At 35.8% G+C, this 17,471-nt stretch overlaps 5 protein-coding genes across 8 annotated transcripts; 1 reads left to right on the top strand and 4 right to left on the bottom strand.

Moving 5' to 3' along the window:
* Positions 1 to 1,371: 1,371 nt before the first annotated feature.
* LOC114880499 (proteasome activator complex subunit 3) lies at positions 1,372 to 3,955 on the bottom strand. 2 transcript variants are annotated; one of them, XM_029196563.2, is made up of 5 exons: positions 3,690 to 3,955; positions 3,120 to 3,164; positions 2,697 to 3,017; positions 2,324 to 2,460; positions 1,372 to 2,236 (listed from the first exon to the last, which is right to left on the bottom strand). In XM_029196563.2, the coding sequence occupies exons 1-5, from the start codon at positions 3,711 to 3,713 to the stop codon at positions 2,014 to 2,016; spliced, it is 750 nt and encodes a 249-aa protein (XP_029052396.1). In that variant the 5' UTR covers positions 3,714 to 3,955; the 3' UTR covers positions 1,372 to 2,013. The 2 variants fall into 2 exon arrangements, with proteins under 2 accessions (XP_029052396.1, XP_029052397.1); XM_029196564.2 differs by having other exon boundaries at positions 3,120 to 3,152; positions 3,690 to 3,951.
* Positions 3,956 to 4,739: 784 nt separating this feature from the next.
* LOC114880498 (26S proteasome non-ATPase regulatory subunit 11) lies at positions 4,740 to 6,918 on the bottom strand. The gene is made up of 4 exons (XM_029196562.2): positions 6,105 to 6,918; positions 5,641 to 6,035; positions 5,227 to 5,551; positions 4,740 to 5,111 (listed from the first exon to the last, which is right to left on the bottom strand). The coding sequence occupies exons 1-4, from the start codon at positions 6,423 to 6,425 to the stop codon at positions 4,881 to 4,883; spliced, it is 1,272 nt and encodes a 423-aa protein (XP_029052395.1). The 5' UTR covers positions 6,426 to 6,918; the 3' UTR covers positions 4,740 to 4,880.
* A 257-nt stretch (positions 6,919 to 7,175) lies between these two features.
* Positions 7,176 to 8,372, top strand: LOC114880500 (transmembrane protein 17-like). 3 transcript variants are annotated; one of them, XM_029196565.2, is made up of 5 exons: positions 7,176 to 7,193; positions 7,536 to 7,599; positions 7,698 to 7,801; positions 7,880 to 7,993; positions 8,077 to 8,372. In XM_029196565.2, the coding sequence occupies exons 2-5, from the start codon at positions 7,587 to 7,589 to the stop codon at positions 8,335 to 8,337; spliced, it is 492 nt and encodes a 163-aa protein (XP_029052398.1). In that variant the 5' UTR covers positions 7,176 to 7,193; positions 7,536 to 7,586; the 3' UTR covers positions 8,338 to 8,372. The 3 variants fall into 3 exon arrangements, with proteins under 3 accessions (XP_029052398.1, XP_046144718.1, XP_029052399.1); XM_046288762.1 differs by lacking the exon at positions 7,176 to 7,193 and having other exon boundaries at positions 7,230 to 7,599; XM_029196566.2 differs by lacking the exon at positions 7,176 to 7,193 and having other exon boundaries at positions 7,232 to 7,599; positions 7,764 to 7,801.
* Positions 8,373 to 8,393: 21 nt separating this feature from the next.
* On the bottom strand, positions 8,394 to 10,080 carry LOC123988497 (pleckstrin homology domain-containing family A member 8). Its single transcript, XM_046288761.1, has 5 exons — positions 9,834 to 10,080; positions 9,694 to 9,749; positions 9,503 to 9,630; positions 9,083 to 9,233; positions 8,394 to 8,809 (listed from the first exon to the last, which is right to left on the bottom strand). The coding sequence occupies exons 1-5, from the start codon at positions 9,973 to 9,975 to the stop codon at positions 8,630 to 8,632; spliced, it is 657 nt and encodes a 218-aa protein (XP_046144717.1). The 5' UTR covers positions 9,976 to 10,080; the 3' UTR covers positions 8,394 to 8,629.
* Positions 10,081 to 10,220: 140 nt separating this feature from the next.
* LOC114880497 lies at positions 10,221 to 16,353 on the bottom strand. Its single transcript, XM_029196560.2, has 3 exons — positions 14,011 to 16,353; positions 11,690 to 13,329; positions 10,221 to 11,522 (listed from the first exon to the last, which is right to left on the bottom strand). The coding sequence occupies exons 1-3, from the start codon at positions 14,011 to 14,013 to the stop codon at positions 11,309 to 11,311; spliced, it is 1,857 nt and encodes a 618-aa protein (XP_029052393.1). The 5' UTR covers positions 14,014 to 16,353; the 3' UTR covers positions 10,221 to 11,308.
* Positions 16,354 to 17,471: the final 1,118 nt, after the last annotated feature.

Here is a 17,471-nt window from a genome sequence, read left to right on the forward strand (position 1 = left end):
CTACGTTCACGCTTGGCTGGTCGTCGCGTGTAACAATCCGAGATTCGACACCTCGCTTGGATAAATGGTCCCATAAACTGGGTCCCAATCTCGGTTGCATTTATCCAGGTTTTACTGTATATACTTGAAGCATGTTATTGTTCCAAGATTTATGTTTCTATAGTTCTACCCAAGTTCTTATATTGTTACACACATATTATGACTTTATAATACTTACAAGTCTCCATTCTTAGGAAATCTAAAAAAATGTACTCCTTCCCCTCCTTGATTCCCCAGAAAATTCCCGGTTTATGACGGTCTGAAATGCCATAAACTCTTGCTTTTTGGAGCATTCTAACAAAGAAGTTTCCACAATATAGGCTATGTACGTAAATCCACAGTACAAACTTGTCGCGCGCTCACGACTGTTAACAGTCGAAAACGAAGATTGCCGAATGGACCTTTAAATGGGTTGTATCACTTTGTCTCTTTCTGCAAGTAGTTTCTCTCTCAGAATGTCGCCTCTTATTATACCTACTCTTTGCTTTGGTTATGCTGCTTCTTTCTGGTTATGATTACGACACGCTCATTACCTATGTATATATGTACAGTGTTACATACAAATCCAACTGACTGGATCTGTAGTCACTGCTATGCACCAATCACATCACTTGATACAAATATAGTTTGGGTTAGCACGGATAAGGTACACGTTCAGTTGATCGGAACAAAGGTGGCGTTGACGGCCGTAAAATTGAACGCAGTTTACAGGAACTCTGAATTGATCCACGTTGGAGGAAACTCTTACGACAGGCAGGGGTTACCGTGGCCGTATTCTAAACCCCCCGGGCCACAGAGCGTATCAGGTCGATGGTTCATTTCATTTCATTTCAGGTTTCCCCATTTAGGGGTGGCGTACTCTAAGGACTTTACATCGGTCCCTTTTTGCCCACCGAAAATTATCAGCCACGCGCGTGCACATACGCGTCATTTTTCAAATCTCTTGTCATTCGCATCGTACGTTACTTCACAACATTCGCCGTACTTTTTCTTATCCTTACTTTTACATCATACTACCTCGCTCTATTACAACCCCCTTTTAGTCGCCTCTTACGACAGGCAGGGGATACCGTGGCCGTATTCTGATCCCCCCGAGCCACAGGGGGCACTCTGACAGGTCGACATGCAAAGAGCGCCACCGGTTCAACGGGGTCCCTGACACCCCAAGATATGATAAAATAAAAAGAAAAATTTTGAACAAATCAAAATTGATAAAAATATAGCAAAATCTAATTGTAATGATAAATTTTGTAAGCATTTCAAGTTTACATCATCTTGAAAAATGAAAAGGGTGCATTTTAACTTAATATCAGTTAATCTAAAGAAAAACACTTGTCTTATCTTGATTTATCTTCTAACGATCTTACAGTGGTAAATTACAAATTACATGCTTAATTGTATTTTAAATTTAATTGGATGAAAGAATAAATGTCCCACCGATTTTGTATCTATTTTTTATAAGTACGCCACATCGTATGATTAAATGGTTGAATTTATATACAAAAACGAAAAGGAAAGGAAAGATTACCGGAAATTCGTCTTACGGAAAAGAACGATAAAAAAATTTCTTTTTTACGAACAAAACTATCGATTACCTATTTTGAAATTACATGAACAATCAAAATATTTTAACTGAAAGTTAATTTAACCAGAAGGGAAAAAATAATTATTAGAGTTTATTATTATAAATGAAGTTAAATAGTTTGTTTTATATTTATAATATTCTTTGTTTAAGAGTGTAGCGTTATCATCGATTTTTACTTGTAGTGCCGCTTTAACCCGCTTTGAATATGGCTCAACTGGATGAGTCAACGTCAAGGCGATTCAATTGAAAAACAAAATGAATTCGAGCTTTCTACCGAAGAAATCGAGAATGACATCCTCTCTGTCGTGTACATACACCGTATTTTTTCTTTTTACTTTTCTTTCAATATCGTCCTGTACATTATTAGGTATAGGTAGCGTGTGTAGCGTTTAATACAAGGATTGCGTATTGGATGAACGTGGTTTTTTGATCTTTTCCAAATTCTTGATTACCAAATCGTGTAAAGAACAATAACGATTACGAACTTCGCACATTACTAACCATAAACTCACATACTCTTTTTCATCTAATTCTTGAACTGCTCTTCTATAATCGCTGATGTGCGGATATTTCGCAACTTTGCTAACAATCTTACCTCTTGAAATAAAATACCTATGGAGGAAGAATATTTTCCTTGAATGGGACTAATGTTTTGTTAAAATGCTATAATGTTTTATAAAACATTACGATTTCAGTTACCTAGATATTTGATCAAAGAATGCGGCCGCTTCACTCTCAACAGATTGTATTTCAGCAAGTGTATCTTCTTGGATCGATACACCAAAATTATTTCCATCTTCGATTTTCGGAATTAAGAAAGAGATCCACATTTTCAACTGAAAAATTAAGACAACGTGTTTTCACCATGTTGCGACTTGTGCGAGGAAATGTACGAGAACTCGAAAAGATCGGTAACACGAGTATGATTTCGGATTTTCGGTACCATAAATATATGATTCAGGCTCTTGAAACTCTTGGGAATCTTGATATTCTCGAATCTCGAAATACAATTCGAGGCCCGGCTTGACGTTTTTGGATTCTCGCACACCTCTACACGTTGGAAAATACTCACCAAATTAGAATCTTCCAATAGTTGCCGGATATAAGGTTTAACTATGTGAATAAGATCACACAAAGGCTTATTGCAAGGTACAGGCCCGTTTGGCAGTACCATTACTTTTGTTCCACTGGTATCATTTATGCTATTGTCTGCCTTTCGTTTTTTTGTGGTAGATTCATCCTCGGAATGATTAAGAAGTATAGGATCTGGAATGGGTACATTTAAGTCTTGATGAACATCTGATAATTTCCTATTGCAGAATCCAGGTGTTTCCAATAATTCATTCAACTCGACGATCTTTTCTGGAAATCCTTTCAACAGAAGTTGTTCAGCCTAAACAATATATGTATATCAATGTATATGATTTTATAAAAAGAGGAGGAGGAGGAGCAATGTTAGGTATATCGTAACTGAATATCATTTAAATTTAATTACCTTTGTTTTAAGAGAATCCTTATAGTCTTGAACCTGTAAGATAAACTTGAAGGGTAAATACATTAAATAGGATGGCCATACTTACTTGGAATTGATATTTTAATTTAGTTAAAAATATAGCACATACGTGTAGGCGAGATGTGTAAGCAGAATGAGTGCAGATACGAAAGCATTTCATTTGCAATAACAAATTATCAAATATTTTCTTATATAAATTCAGACAAAATATCATGAAGAAATGAACAGAGTTCATATCTGATCCACGCGAACAACAAAAATATGGTTTTGCATTAAGCATTGCGATAAAATCACTGACCAAGGCCAACCATTAAAAAGGTAATCAAATTGAATGAATGATACGTTTGAACAGTGTTAAAAAGGTTGTATGTTTTCGAAAATGTTGTTAAAAAGAAACACAAATATTAATTCGAATATAACGATGCCGGGTGGTAAGATGAACGCTACGTTAACCTAAACATTTTCATTTCCAATTTATCAGGCAAATAACGTGAGCTACCCGATTTGATATTTTTACAGATTTAAATAAAAGTATAACACAAGATATTTTACCTTCTGTGCAGTAGTATCCGCCATTATATACTGTACAAAAAAAATTTTATAAAATATAACCACACTGTCTCTTTGTTGTAATGTACAACTTCAAACAGGAAGTAGTAGTACATATACATGTTCCTACTACGCCATCAAATCAGAATCTGTAACATTTTACGTAAATGAATAATTGAAGTAATTTTACAAGTATTTCAAGTTCCCTTTATATCCTATAGATTATTTCTTTGAGATCAAGTAAACTGATGACCAAGACCAATTCATGAAATTATATTTTAGAAATGTTATAATATGTATTATTCAGGATAGTAAAGTAAAACGTATGTAAATATGTATACATATATATGTATGTATATAAATACATTACTCTTTCACGTTTATATTAAATTACATATGTATGTATATTACTTATAGTATATAGGAGCGTTATTCTTTAAAGAAATTTATATTATCACAACTTGATACGTAAATTTCGAGTTAGGTACTTACTTATACATATACGTATACACATGCATGCATAATATGTATGTTTGCAATAATCTGGACGCCCGTGTAAATGATGCTCAATTAAATTACTTAATAAGCAAAAATGTATAAAAAAAAAAAAAAGAAAAAAAAAAGAAAAGAAAAGAAAAGAAAAGAAAAAAACATAAATTATTAGACGTACTTTGTATACGAATATAATTTATTTTAAGATAATAGGATGTCACGATTCTTTGCTTTATTTGTAATACTTAAAATATGTACGTAAATCAAGAATTTAACGTTATCTAACATGATTTTTATGTTTTGTACATCAACACATTAGTTTTCTTCTTTCATTAAATTGACAAAATTGTAAATTTTGTAAATGTCAGAAACATTCGGAAAGTATGTATGTTATGTATGTACATATGTATATTCTTTTAAATGCTGACACATGCATGCGCATACGTGGGAAAAATATAGAAGCATTTCGTTTTGTAATAAACTTTACGAAGAAAATATCTATTATTATTATTATTATTATTATTATTATTATTATTATAATAAAAGAAGTAGAGACGTGTATGTGAGGCAGAACCAAGTTTTATATTACACAATGAACATCGCAGAATGAAATTTAATTTGATTTTTAAGGACACCAAATGATAATTAATGGTAATAATAATTATAACAAACTTTACTGACAAAAATATATATTAAATAAGGCTAAGTGAGTTTTTTTGCTTTTTGGTAAAGAGTATCGACGACCTTGCCCATGCTGTGTATCGTATCTAATGCAATTTCATAAGTTTTATCGCGAGGGGTGTCTTCAAAAACGATTAAGACGCCTTCCCCTTGATCGAGCACACCCCTCAGTTTTTTATCCAGTATCATTTGTGAAAGTTTCTTTTCCACTTGCGCGAGTGGCAATGATATACAGGTTGCGATATGACTGACCTATATCAAATAATGAAAAATAAAAAAGTTTTCATTGAAAATAAAACGATCTAAAATATAGAAATCTTACATGTTAAGTTTAAGTTAAGATTCATAGGAGAAAACTATCTGATACCTGTACGCGTGAATAAGGTTCGACCAAGCGGCATAAGTTTTGTTCAAGCATCGCATCGTAGAGAGAGCCTAGATGAGCGCGCACGATTACATCGTCTTCTAGTTCTTCGCGATATTTTTTTACGGCTGCCTGAAAGTCTGCTAGAGAACGGCGATGACTAGCTTCGGCAACTGCACGCATCGCGTCTAAATCTCGTCCAGCGTATTTAACAGCTAATTTTCCGGACATAATAGATTGAACATCTTCCGGTGTGCGTAACATAATTTTTGACAATAACATATATTTTAAAGCTGTTAAAGCCTTTGGACTTTCGACGCTGTCGTAGCTGTAAAAAAATAAATTAGTCAATGAATTAGATATATGTATAGATTAAATTGGCTGAAAATGTAATCGATTCAATAAGGCAATATATACCCCTCAAATGCCTCGTAAAAATAAGAATATGCAGTTTTAAAATCTCGCTCATCCGCGGCATGTAAAATGCCAGATTGCAAATCCAAAGCAGCTTGCATTTTAGGAGGACAATAAATTGCATTAGCAGTTGTTCTAGCACTGGTAAGAGCTGCTCTTGCTTTGGCTAAATTACTTAACGCGTGATAAGTTTTACTCTCCAGTAATTGAACTTCCACTAAGAGTTGCTTGTCATCCAACTTCTTAAGCTCTTTCAGCAATGCTGATCCTAACTGTAAAGCTTCGCTATACATACCAGTATCGAAATATAATGCTATTAAACGTGCTTCTAACGATTGCCTTAAAAATGTTCTATGTTCTTCCTTTGCCCACTCTATACATTCTTTGCACAACTGAACCTGTATAAGCGATGAAGGATTAAATGAAACTAATTACTAAGATCTAAAGGAATGTATTTATACCGATACCTCAATGCCAATACCAGCCTCCAGATCCAAGAAAAAGTCTACCAATGATCGTACAAGTTTGGCAGCTTTGGCTTTGCTAATCAAACTTAGAAATGGTCTAGTAGCTTTAATCAATTCCGCTAATTCTTTAGCTTTTCCTTCTTTCTTGTAGAGTTCACCAAGATGTAAAATACCCTGTTCCTTCACACGAATGTTATCCTCGTCATCTTCGGTAACACCGATACTTGGATCGGACACGATTTCATTTAAAAGTGAAATGCCCTCGCTACGATTTGTCATCGAGACTGCTTGTGCTCTTTCGAACAACATTGCTCCAGCCATTTCAGAAACCTTCACTCTCGGAAAATGAATATTAAAAGTCTGGTAACCTCTATTTCTCTTTAAAACTGGTAAAGAGTTTCAGACTTTGGACAAATGATCAGGTTTTTAAGAAAATTTTAACGTTCTATTGAAAGTCAATAATAATTTGGTTTAATACATTAGACGTTATATGCGCTTAAACGCATAGATTTTATCAAATTCGATTCGAGTTTTCTGTTTTGTCACTTTCTTCGCTTGATCCTCGGAACTACAAAACACATGTCACGCTACTACGTAAATCGAATCAACTATTCTAAATTCCAAAGCATTTATCATTTAATTCATTTTTAAATATCGTTTGTTACTACCCTATTCTAATAGACGTAGATTTTAATGATTTACTGTCATATTATATAGAAAGAAGGTATTTTTCGATGAATGTTTGTTTTTCGTAGTCTCTATCATGAGTAAGCAAATAAGAGGAAGAGAAATAAGGGCGGAAGGAAGGGAGAAAGAAATAAAAAGGACAATAGTTGAACGTTGAACGTTCGAGATATGTACATACAACGTTTGCATCTGTATTATTTATATTTATATACTTACTTATACTTGATGTCACGAGAGTCCATAACTGCGAAAAGGCCAGTTTTCGTTCTTTTCTGCGCATGGTCGCTCTGATTGGCGAAATTCCAGAGGAAGTGGAAAGCGATTGGTGGAGAGCTCGCTGCGTTCCCCCACCATCTTCCAACCTGCGCACTTATTGTTAGTTATGGACTCTCGTGACATCAAGTAAGTATGTATATATATATAAGTATATGTACCATGGTTATATCAAGAAAAAACATGTATAATAATGCATGAAATATCATGTTATTTATGACTATTTTTACTAATTATTTGTACATATACATACATGAAAACATCATTGTATGATGATCTTTTGTAATCAAAGTATTTATAGTACATACATATATATGTACATATATTGATTCAAGTTTATTTCAATTATTATGTTACTATTTTAACCACTTAATATGGTGATAACAATTATTCTAAAATAGAATTTTATTTTTTATTACAACTGAACTTAGTACCATTATCATATGTATTGTTGGATGTGGAAACATCCAGTAATGGTAAAGGCAGGTAAAGGGTATCATCAATCGGACGTTCTCTAAGTCAATGTATCGTAAACGTAAGTTGAAATTCACATAAATAGGTATAATGCAACTTAATTCTTTTTATTTAAGAGAAATTGATCGTTTGCGTGAAACGAAACAAAATATTTTATAGGTAACAAAACCAAATCCAGTTTGCCTTTTCAAATGGCCTTATATATAAATCTTTGGTTATTTCCAGTGTGGCTACTGATTGTTATTACAAACTTGGATGTTAAAGTAAATACATGAATTATTTTTAAAAGTTATCTGAAAGTTATTTGTACTTTTATTAATTTGATTTAAATTATTTTACAGTATGATAGTTTAACAAATATTTATAAATTAATAGGTCTAATGGTATTTTTAATATTGTTAATATCAGAAATTCTAAAGTTATATTTGGGATACATTGGAAATCTTGCTGGAAAGGTAATTTTGTTTTACATTTATAATTTACTATTAATTATTAATATATACAATAGATGTTTGGTATGGAAGAGAGTTTTTGTTAGATTCCAGAACTGGCTAGTTGTTGGTTCATTTCACTACTGATACAACTTCCTTTGGAAATGTTTCTTCTTCTTGACCATGAGCTGTTACCACAGTATAGTGAAACAATCATAAATTGTGTTATGGTTTTTCTTCTTGTTGTTGAAATTTTTACTGGTATAATTGCTCTTAAAAATTTAGCAGATTATCGTGCTAAAACATTTTATTTGATGCAACTGTATAATGGATATACGTGTAACAAATATGAATTTAAACATAAGTAGCTTTACTATTGTTTTTTCTCCTAATTAAACTTAAAGAATTTTTAAGTTATTATTAAAATTATAAATTTAATAAAATCTAATAAAATTTAGTATTTTAAAATATAACAAAATTGTTTGGTATTTATCAAGAATTCTCAAGCAGTATTATCAAAGTTTTATACTATGGCACGTTTCCGATCAAATGTTTGTAGTAAATAATATGGTTTATATGTGTGTAGTTGATACTGACACTGATACTACGTATGTATGTAATATACTTACAGTGTTTCATGTATAGTACATTAAATATGTTCTATACTATATTTTCTAAATTATGTGTTTTGTAAAATGACTGTATTACCGAAACGTTGCGTCGCAAATGGATCAAATAGATTTCCATATCGTTAATAACAATACCATTTTTGTTGTCAGCTTGTTCGTTGGCAAGTACCCGTAAAAGTTGGGAACGTGTAGGAACCATTCGCGAAAGTAGCTATTAAAAAAAAAAGAAAGTAAGAAAAAGAAGAGGTTAGAGATTTGATTAAATAATTAAGATATTGTTTAGCGAATTCAATATGAATAGAAAGTATAAGTATCATCACCCATATTTTCTCTCATTTTCAGTACACATATGTATTTATAAATTGTTTACTGTTTACTTCTTTCAAATGTGATTAGAAAATATTTTCATATTTGATCGATGAGATAAATGGGAGAAAATACTTATAATATTATAATAATGCTGTATTAATAAATACGAGTTTACATCAAAAAGTTGTTGTGCCATCCATCCATGGTATGGTTCTAGGGCTTCTTTGTAAGACTTTTTTAGAAATGCTACCAAATCTTCCGTTGGTGTTCCTGTTTTAGCATCTTGAACAATTTTTTCAAAAAATAATAAAAACATGTGTAATCCTCTGTAATAAAAATTTGTAAATTAAGTCGAATCGAATAAAACGGAAAAAGAGGGAAGAGTGTATTATACATATACCGCAGTTCACCAGAGTCCATAACTGCGAAAAAACCAGTTTTCGTTCTTTCGTGCGCATCTTCGCCCTGATTGGCGATACTCCCAAACAAAATGGAAAGCGATTAGCAGAAAGCTTGCTGCGTTCCCCCACCATCTTCCAACCTGCGCTGCGCGTCGCAGTTATGGACTCTGGTGAACTATACATACGATACGTACCGAGTTAACCACATTAAAGCATCCGTAGCAATGAAATTGGTGGCTGTTTCGGTAGCTATTTCAATTAGAATCATGTCTTGTAGGGTTGTATTTTTCTCTTTGTTTGTTGCGTATCTTGTAGCGAGTTTCTAGAAAGTAAATTAAAATGTATAAGTTAGCAGAAATAATAGATCAACTGTTTAAATACTTACGTCGATGTTACCCTGAATATCATATTTAACCGGAGCAAAAACTTTGCCAAGTTTATCTGAAAATATTTTTCATTTGTATTGCCTGTTTGTATAGGTTATTGTGAAGTAAATGCGAATTTACGCACATAATAGGTACGTACCTACAATTCGCACAATACCACGTGCCGCGAATAAAAATTCGAGGGTCTTTATCTTGTCATCGATGATTTCTGGGAACAAAAGTTTCATTTCACTTTCTAGCATACCTTTGTTATTTTCATTGCTTAAGGTAGGAGAGAGCATAATTCTGCACTAAGAAATTTAAGTAATTTTAATTACACTCAAGAAATAACATACAGCCAAGATGCTGAAGCTTCAGTAACTGTCAGTAACTGTTGAAAGTTTTTCCTCGATGTTGTCTGTCGATATGTTTTATAAAACAATATCAAATGGTACATATATGTACATACATACATACATACATACATACATGCAGATGTATATGTTGATTGGACGCGATAATAGTGAATGATGTAATATTACGATATGCTAGATAACCTGTGAACATATATCTATTTATTGTCTGTTGTTTTATTTTTTGAACAATTAGATATGATATAAAATGAATATTGTGTTGCGTAATTTAATGAGGAGAATGATGAGATCGATGATCGTAATGAAAATAACAGTGGATGTAATATCATTTTCGTTTTAATACAAATATTAGAGGTATATTTTGATTACTGTGTCCCTTTAACTGGCACTATTCGGTTTTTCATTTTTATTAAGCTTTTCTTAAATATTAATAATACTACTACTGTAAGATGCTAATCGGTATCTTATAATACTTATTTTTATGTTTATTAGTTTCTTGTACTTTCAGCTATTTTTATTTATTATTATTATTATTATTATTATTATCATCATCATCATCATCATCATCATCATCATCATCATCATTGTCATCATGTACGACAAGGCATCCTAGTTTTCGTACAGTATGTCGAAAATTAACGTGTTTATCGATTGAAAATTTTCTCGAATTACATAATTGTATAGTTATTAAACTGTACATGGTTTTATAATTTTTGTTTTGTCACGTTGCAGTTGCAATTATTAATACATAATAGTTGATACTTCAATTTAGTTTTTACCTGATAAGATTGCAAGCGGAACTATATTTACAAAAGGTATTACAGTAATTATTATTAAAATATACGATTAACGGCGTCGTATAAAATTCCTATACAGTTGCAACGTTTTACCAATATACATGAAAAATGGATGTAAGGCATATAAATATATATTGTGTATATATCATACACTTTTACACTTATATGTATTTTATCATCACTGTTGCATTTTTGTTGATTCACTTTGGTATGTTAGCATTAGAAACGACTAACTTAGAATCCAATACTTTTAGGGTTTAGTAATGAAAGCTCTACTAAAATAGTTTTGGCGAGAGCTGATCAAAGCTGAACTATTTATGTTCGCGAGTGTAACGCATTTAACAGAATAACTTAACGGTATTAGTGATATATCGACAGTTAAAGAAAGAATACACGTTAAAGCTTGAAGCGTTAAAGATGGTAATAAAAAATCCTGGCAAAATTTCAAGGATCGTAATGAATATTTAAAATGCTGTTGGAAGAGGATGTTTGAGTACGTTGCCAGTTGAATCTTCAGCGACGAGAGTTAAAGCAGCGATACAGTGGGGTGGAGTCGGTGGGACTAATGCTTCCAAGGGTGGACGAGAACCTGGAAATTGTCGGGAACCAACTACCATTCCACCCGATGTTTCCCTGAGTTCTATTACCCGTACTCCGAAACGCGATCTTACCACGTTCCTGTGATAATAAAAATATTATTGTTTTACGATTAACACAACATGTGAAGATATGAAGATGGGAGAAAAGAGAAAAAAAAGCGGATTAATCGATCAAGTTATAGAATTAATTTTCTCTGGAAGCTAATATGAGAGAAGCAGGTTTGTAAAATTTGTTTTACGTTTTACCTTTTCCCATCGTATTCAATGTCATGAAAAGGCCGAGTAAAAATGTTGTCCGTCTGGTTGTTGAACCATCGGTGATAGGCAAGAAAGGCGGCGCAAGAAGGCGTCCAAAAGGTTCGATCTATTTCTAAATAGCTGGCCGTTTGTTCGAGCGTAGGTTGTAAGAGACTGTTGGAGAAGGATCTGTTGAGTTCTGGGCTAGCGGGCGCGGATAATCGTCCAAGCTGGCGTGGTGGACTTTGAGAAGAATAAGAAGAAGAGGAAGGTCGAGATGTTTCAGAATGTAGACGACTTCTTCGAGGAGCGTTTAAAAGAGCAAAGGATTCTTGTACGGTAACGGTGACGCTGAGCGGTCTGGTCAATGCGATCGTAGTGTGCTGAGGATCTCGTCGCACAACGGGATTACGATTACAATCGATCCCAGCCGCCCCGACAAACACACGATCGACGTAATCGAATCCGCGGCCCATTATGCCCTCGCGAGTATGGCCAAGATCAAACGTGTGACCCAATTCGTGGAGAACCGAGCCAAGAGTGGTAGCGAGACATCCGCCGTGCGTACCACGATAATTACTGTCGTCCATCAACTGTTCCGTATCGACGATGGTTGCGTCAAGGAATCTAGGCAATATCTGAGCCATACAGGTGGGCCAGGTGTGCAGACAGGCCGAGCCGAACAACGCTAATCCTCCACCGCCGAGCGCGACATGGCCTTGTGTCCTTGCAAGGGTGTCCTCGTGAGTGCGTGGATTCGGTGCGCCACGATATCTCGTGCAAGACAGAAAGGCGAGGTATTTCCGATCTTTCGACGCTAGAGGACCGGTCATTAATTCTCGAGCGATCAATTCCCAAAGTCCTCGTTGATTCATAGCGCGTGCTCGATCAACATTGAGCGTACTATGCATTACCAGACACTCGGCTCCATCCAAATCTCGTTCCAATTGAAACGTTTTCCTTCCGTATCCTGCTTCTCGTAATTTTTCGGCGGTCAGAGTTTGCAACAGTCGAGCACCAAGACCTATTCTTGTCGCGGCACTTTCCGGCGACCGATCCTCACTCCGTGGACCCTGGAAATATCCATCGTGGCCAGAACAGATCACGTAAACGGGTGTTACGCGTAATCGCGTAGTTCTCGGTTCGTGGATCAAAAAGAGCGTCTTTTTCTGGCCGGCTGCGTCAAATTCCAATTTATTCCGACCCCGCATTAATTCTACTACGGCACGAAATTCACCAGCAACGATTGGCCATTCGGAACTTTGCTTTTTTTGATTTCGTACGCTGACGAAGGTGCATGCGCTCGGCGCACGACCTCGTATAAGAGCTAAACTGTAACATAAATTTTCTCCATCCACTAAATTTGTTACGAATATTTCTTGGGGGTTTCCATTTTCGATAGATTTGCATCGTCGCTCCGTTCGTTCTTTCGGTAATGGCCTATTGTTCTCGTATCGACATCTACTTTGATACTGTTGCCGTTGATAATCTCGCTCTTCTCGTTCTTCTCGGCGTTCTTGCTGTTGCCGTTGCTCCTGTTGTTCCTGCCGCTCCTGCCGTTGTTGTTGCTGCTGCTGCTGCTGCTGCTGCTGTTGCTGCTGTTGTTGTTGGTCTTGAAGTAGATTTGTCAAATTTGTATCTGCAAGTACCTGAAAAATGTTGTTTCTGTTTATGATAATAGAGTTGTTTTTATTTTTGAAAGTAACGAGATTAGACAAAGGTACATATAGTGAGGATGATGATATACATAATATCTAGAAGATGGATAAGGATAAGAAGGCTAATAATAAATTTGTTTAGTTTGCAAAGAACTGTTGAAGGAAAGGAGGTTTTACTTTGACATCGTTGTATCTTTAATGTTGTTGGTAATACAAGAGGTAGCAATAAGTAGCGGTCCTAGGAAAATGCAATAGTATCGGTATAAAGCGTATGTAGATATAGTGTGCAGTTCCAGCAGGTGCTGCTATCTTGCAGTCATTCGACGAATGTTGGAGTGAAATTGTCTGGAAAGTTTGCTTCCTTTCCACCGCAGAACACAATCGTGACCGCACAAACGTGTAACACGATTAATTGATTTGCCTTGATATACTGATGAAAAATTTCGTGAAACTTTCACGAGTAACCCATTAAAACAGATTATTCGCTGTTGAGAATAAGATGTTTTTTAATTCGAGACAAGTTTGTACCGTATAAAACGCGTAGAGTTTTGTATCGACGGGACGAGATGTCGATAAGCGATGATTCGAATCCGCATTGGACGGTCAAGGATGCGCTTACATCGAAACAGACAGATTAGCGATTTTCTATACACTTGAATTTTGATGACTTACCATTTTCTAAGAGTGTAGGTGCCACAAGCGGTAGATGTACTACTAGACGCTTTAAAAGGGAAGGAATAAAGGAACGAGTTGAGCCGAACTATGCTTCAGCTGACTTCAGCCGGCTCCGTACATACGGAGAGAGAGAGAGACACTGTGGCGCCGGGACGACGATAGACGGCGCGGCCGGTTGCGGTACTACGGCGTCGCTGCAGCGGCGCATGCAGTCGCGCACCCGCACTTGCGTTTTACGGCCTTCTTTCTTTCTTATCTTCTTATTCTTTCTGCTCTCTCTTTCACCCCCTACGACTCTACGATCTATACTCCCCTCGTGTTATTTTCTATTTGAATATTTTTAAAACTGCAATAAGATCGCAAAATTGCCTGGTTAGTTGTTAAATTGAAAGACTCAAATTATAACATAGTTGCAATTATCCGACAAGGGGTGTCGAATCCCCCGGTCTATCTTGAAACAATCAACTCGCAATTCGATTGTGTTTTCCTGTATGACAGGAATACCCTACAAGTACTTACTTTCTTACTTGCATTGTATAATATCATCCGAATTATCCGAATTATCCGAATTTGTATATATTGTATATATTGTATATGTTGTATATATGTATATATATACATATACATATGTAGATATTTGTTACCGAACGAAAAAAAGTCTATCGCTGACAGTCTTAATGACCTACTTCCTTTACGAAGGTTATTCGAGAAACGGTTTGCATTTCTAACAGTTTCGAATCTATTACAACAATTTGCGTTTCATAGCTTATTACGTTCGTTTTGTCGTGAATGATTTGTACTAATGAAATTTACAACACGTTAGTTGTAAAGAGCAGTGACATTTTGAAAATGAGTAACGAGCGTTCGAGAAATTGGTGAAGTTCGAGAAGAGCGTGATACTAATTCGAGCAACGCCACTTATCTATTTAGGTAATTGTAAGAATAATGATTATTGTTTCCACGATGGTGTATCTAGCTAGCGCTTTTTAGAATTAATAATGCGCGACGATTGTGATATCGCTTGAAAGATGCTCCGTTAAACACGGTAACTTGAAACATAGATCCTAATACATACTCGTGGTTACACATTAAAATCATTAAAATCAAAAGCAAAACGTTGGTGGCTATTTTACGAAAGATATTGTATAATTCGCGGGTGGAAAACGAAACGATTCTCGTACAAATATGTAACATAATATAATATAATATAATATAAATGTCGGTAAAAGGTTACAGGAAATTATTGCACGAACTCGAATTAACCGATTCGAGTACTCTTTGTTATTGTGTACTTTGTCGGTGCATTCGTATTAGCAGAAATATGTAGAGAAAAAAGGGTTACTTTATGACATAAGCGCGCATAATATAGTCGAGTTGGGTTACTGGACTACATCCGAAGTGTGTGTCGATTGGAAAGGAAGAAAAGTAGCGTATTAATAGCGTATCATAGACAGACGATACACATAGGTATGTACATATTATGTAGGTACTAACGCAAAATATAGACGTTAAGTTTCGTTGCCGTGGGGTTAGCGACCGTGAAAGTGCTCCCATGTAAAAGTAGAACGACAGTTTTTCAAAATCGTTGCGACGATTGCGTGCGCCCACAACTGACCTACTTGACGGCCGGTCGTTGCACCGCGTCTCGGTTTCCTCGATCGTCCTGGACCTTTGGTCGTTTGATCGTTTGATCGTTTGATCGTTTGATCGTTTGATCGTTTGGTCGTCCTCGAACGAAACACAATTGAGGTGCGAAAGACAGCCATAGGAGGAGAAGTAACGAGTAGAATATTTTTTATGAATAAATTACTTTCTCGTTCAACTGTATACCTTAAACAGGCCAACTGTAAATGTTATGTTCGCCATGAAAATGTTATAATCAGAACGTAATAATCTGTTTTCTGCTTCATTTACGGGGTAGAATTAGTTTTGTCGACGATGTAAAGGGCAAAATGCGCGTGGTCGCTTACTTGGAAAGACGGAAGGATCGAACTGGCAATAGAGCGAGCTCGGGAATTGATAGTAGGTATGTAATCGAATCGCAGCAATCAAGAAGTGGATCGTGTTTGTGTTTACACTGAGGTTTAGCGGGGATTTTTTGAAATGGCGGATGGGTGTTTGCGTGCTTATCCACCCGCCTACCTACTCGATCGGTTACCTACCTATACGATCGCGTGCTATTTGTATGTGTTGCGCGTGCCTTTCAGATTTCGAGCCGGGAACGAACGATCAAGAAACGAACGACTTTTCCCACTGAAAACTAGGTCGTACCGAAAAGCGAGGCTTCGTTCGTTATCGTCGCAATCGCGTCGTATAAAATTCGATCATTTTCTCGTTGCAATCCTTCGGAGAACGTTTCTTTGACTGACTACTATGTACATACATGAATTGAACATAACTACTATACATATGTACATATATCTTAAATCATTTGCTCCATATTAATTCTTACTTTACGCGTACGCATTACACTTGTACGCATCGTTCTACACCGTACCTTTTAATTAACCCTTTTTCTGTTCTGTTTCTTTTTGTTTATTGTTATCAACGCTAGACCGTGTTACATCGTATGCGCGATGTATCCGTATAGGTAATATAGATTGTATTACCTATATGTATAGAGTTGAAATTCAATCGAGTTTCGAAATTGTCCACAATTATAGCGGTATGCCGCGACAGACGGAGAAGGGATAGTGTCTAACGATAAGACGAAAAGATACGAAAGAAAGCGAGACTAGGAAGGTAAGCCGGGGAGAACGAACCACACCGGAGAGAGTAGGCCAATGCCAGTGTCAGCGACATGGCTAGTAAGTGTCTGACGGTAAACCTGATCGTGAAAACAGAGAAACAAGTTGCACCGATTACATTTGTCTGTCCGTGATGGCTTTCGATAGAATTTTCTTTCTTTTCCTTTCTTTCTTTCTTTTCTTTCGTAATGCTTGTTAGGAGAAACGGTTAAAGCTGATCGATTTAAAATTCTACGTTTTTCCAGTTACCTAAACGTCGAAGCTTACTCGTAGTTTTTATTTCTTCGTCATCATTTTTATTTGGTTTGTCATCAAGAATAATGCAGAAACCGATCGATGGACGATGGCATGCAATGACGCTCGATGCGACGCGACGCGACGCGACGCGACGCGACGCGACGATACAGGATTATGTGGATCATTGCCGTTCGCGGTGGGTAATAAATATGCAACAACGAAATCGTAGGATACTGAATAAAGCTAGCTTGCTCGCCAGCACGTTGAACACACGCATTTAATACGAGCCAAGTAATATCTAACAAGTACTTACTCGGCGCTAAGTAAAAGGAAGAAAATCAGCTCGTACAGAGAAACGTCACGTGTGGAATTCAAGATCAAGCAGTTAGTTACACGGATTACGAAACACGAACAAATGATTTTGAAACGATTTTGCCATCGAATCGCGCGACGCGACGCGACGTATAGATACGA

The sequence above is a fragment of the Osmia bicornis genome, chromosome 14 (assembly GCF_907164935.1).
Source record: "Osmia bicornis bicornis chromosome 14, iOsmBic2.1, whole genome shotgun sequence".
Classification (NCBI taxonomy): domain Eukaryota; kingdom Metazoa; phylum Arthropoda; class Insecta; order Hymenoptera; family Megachilidae; genus Osmia; species Osmia bicornis.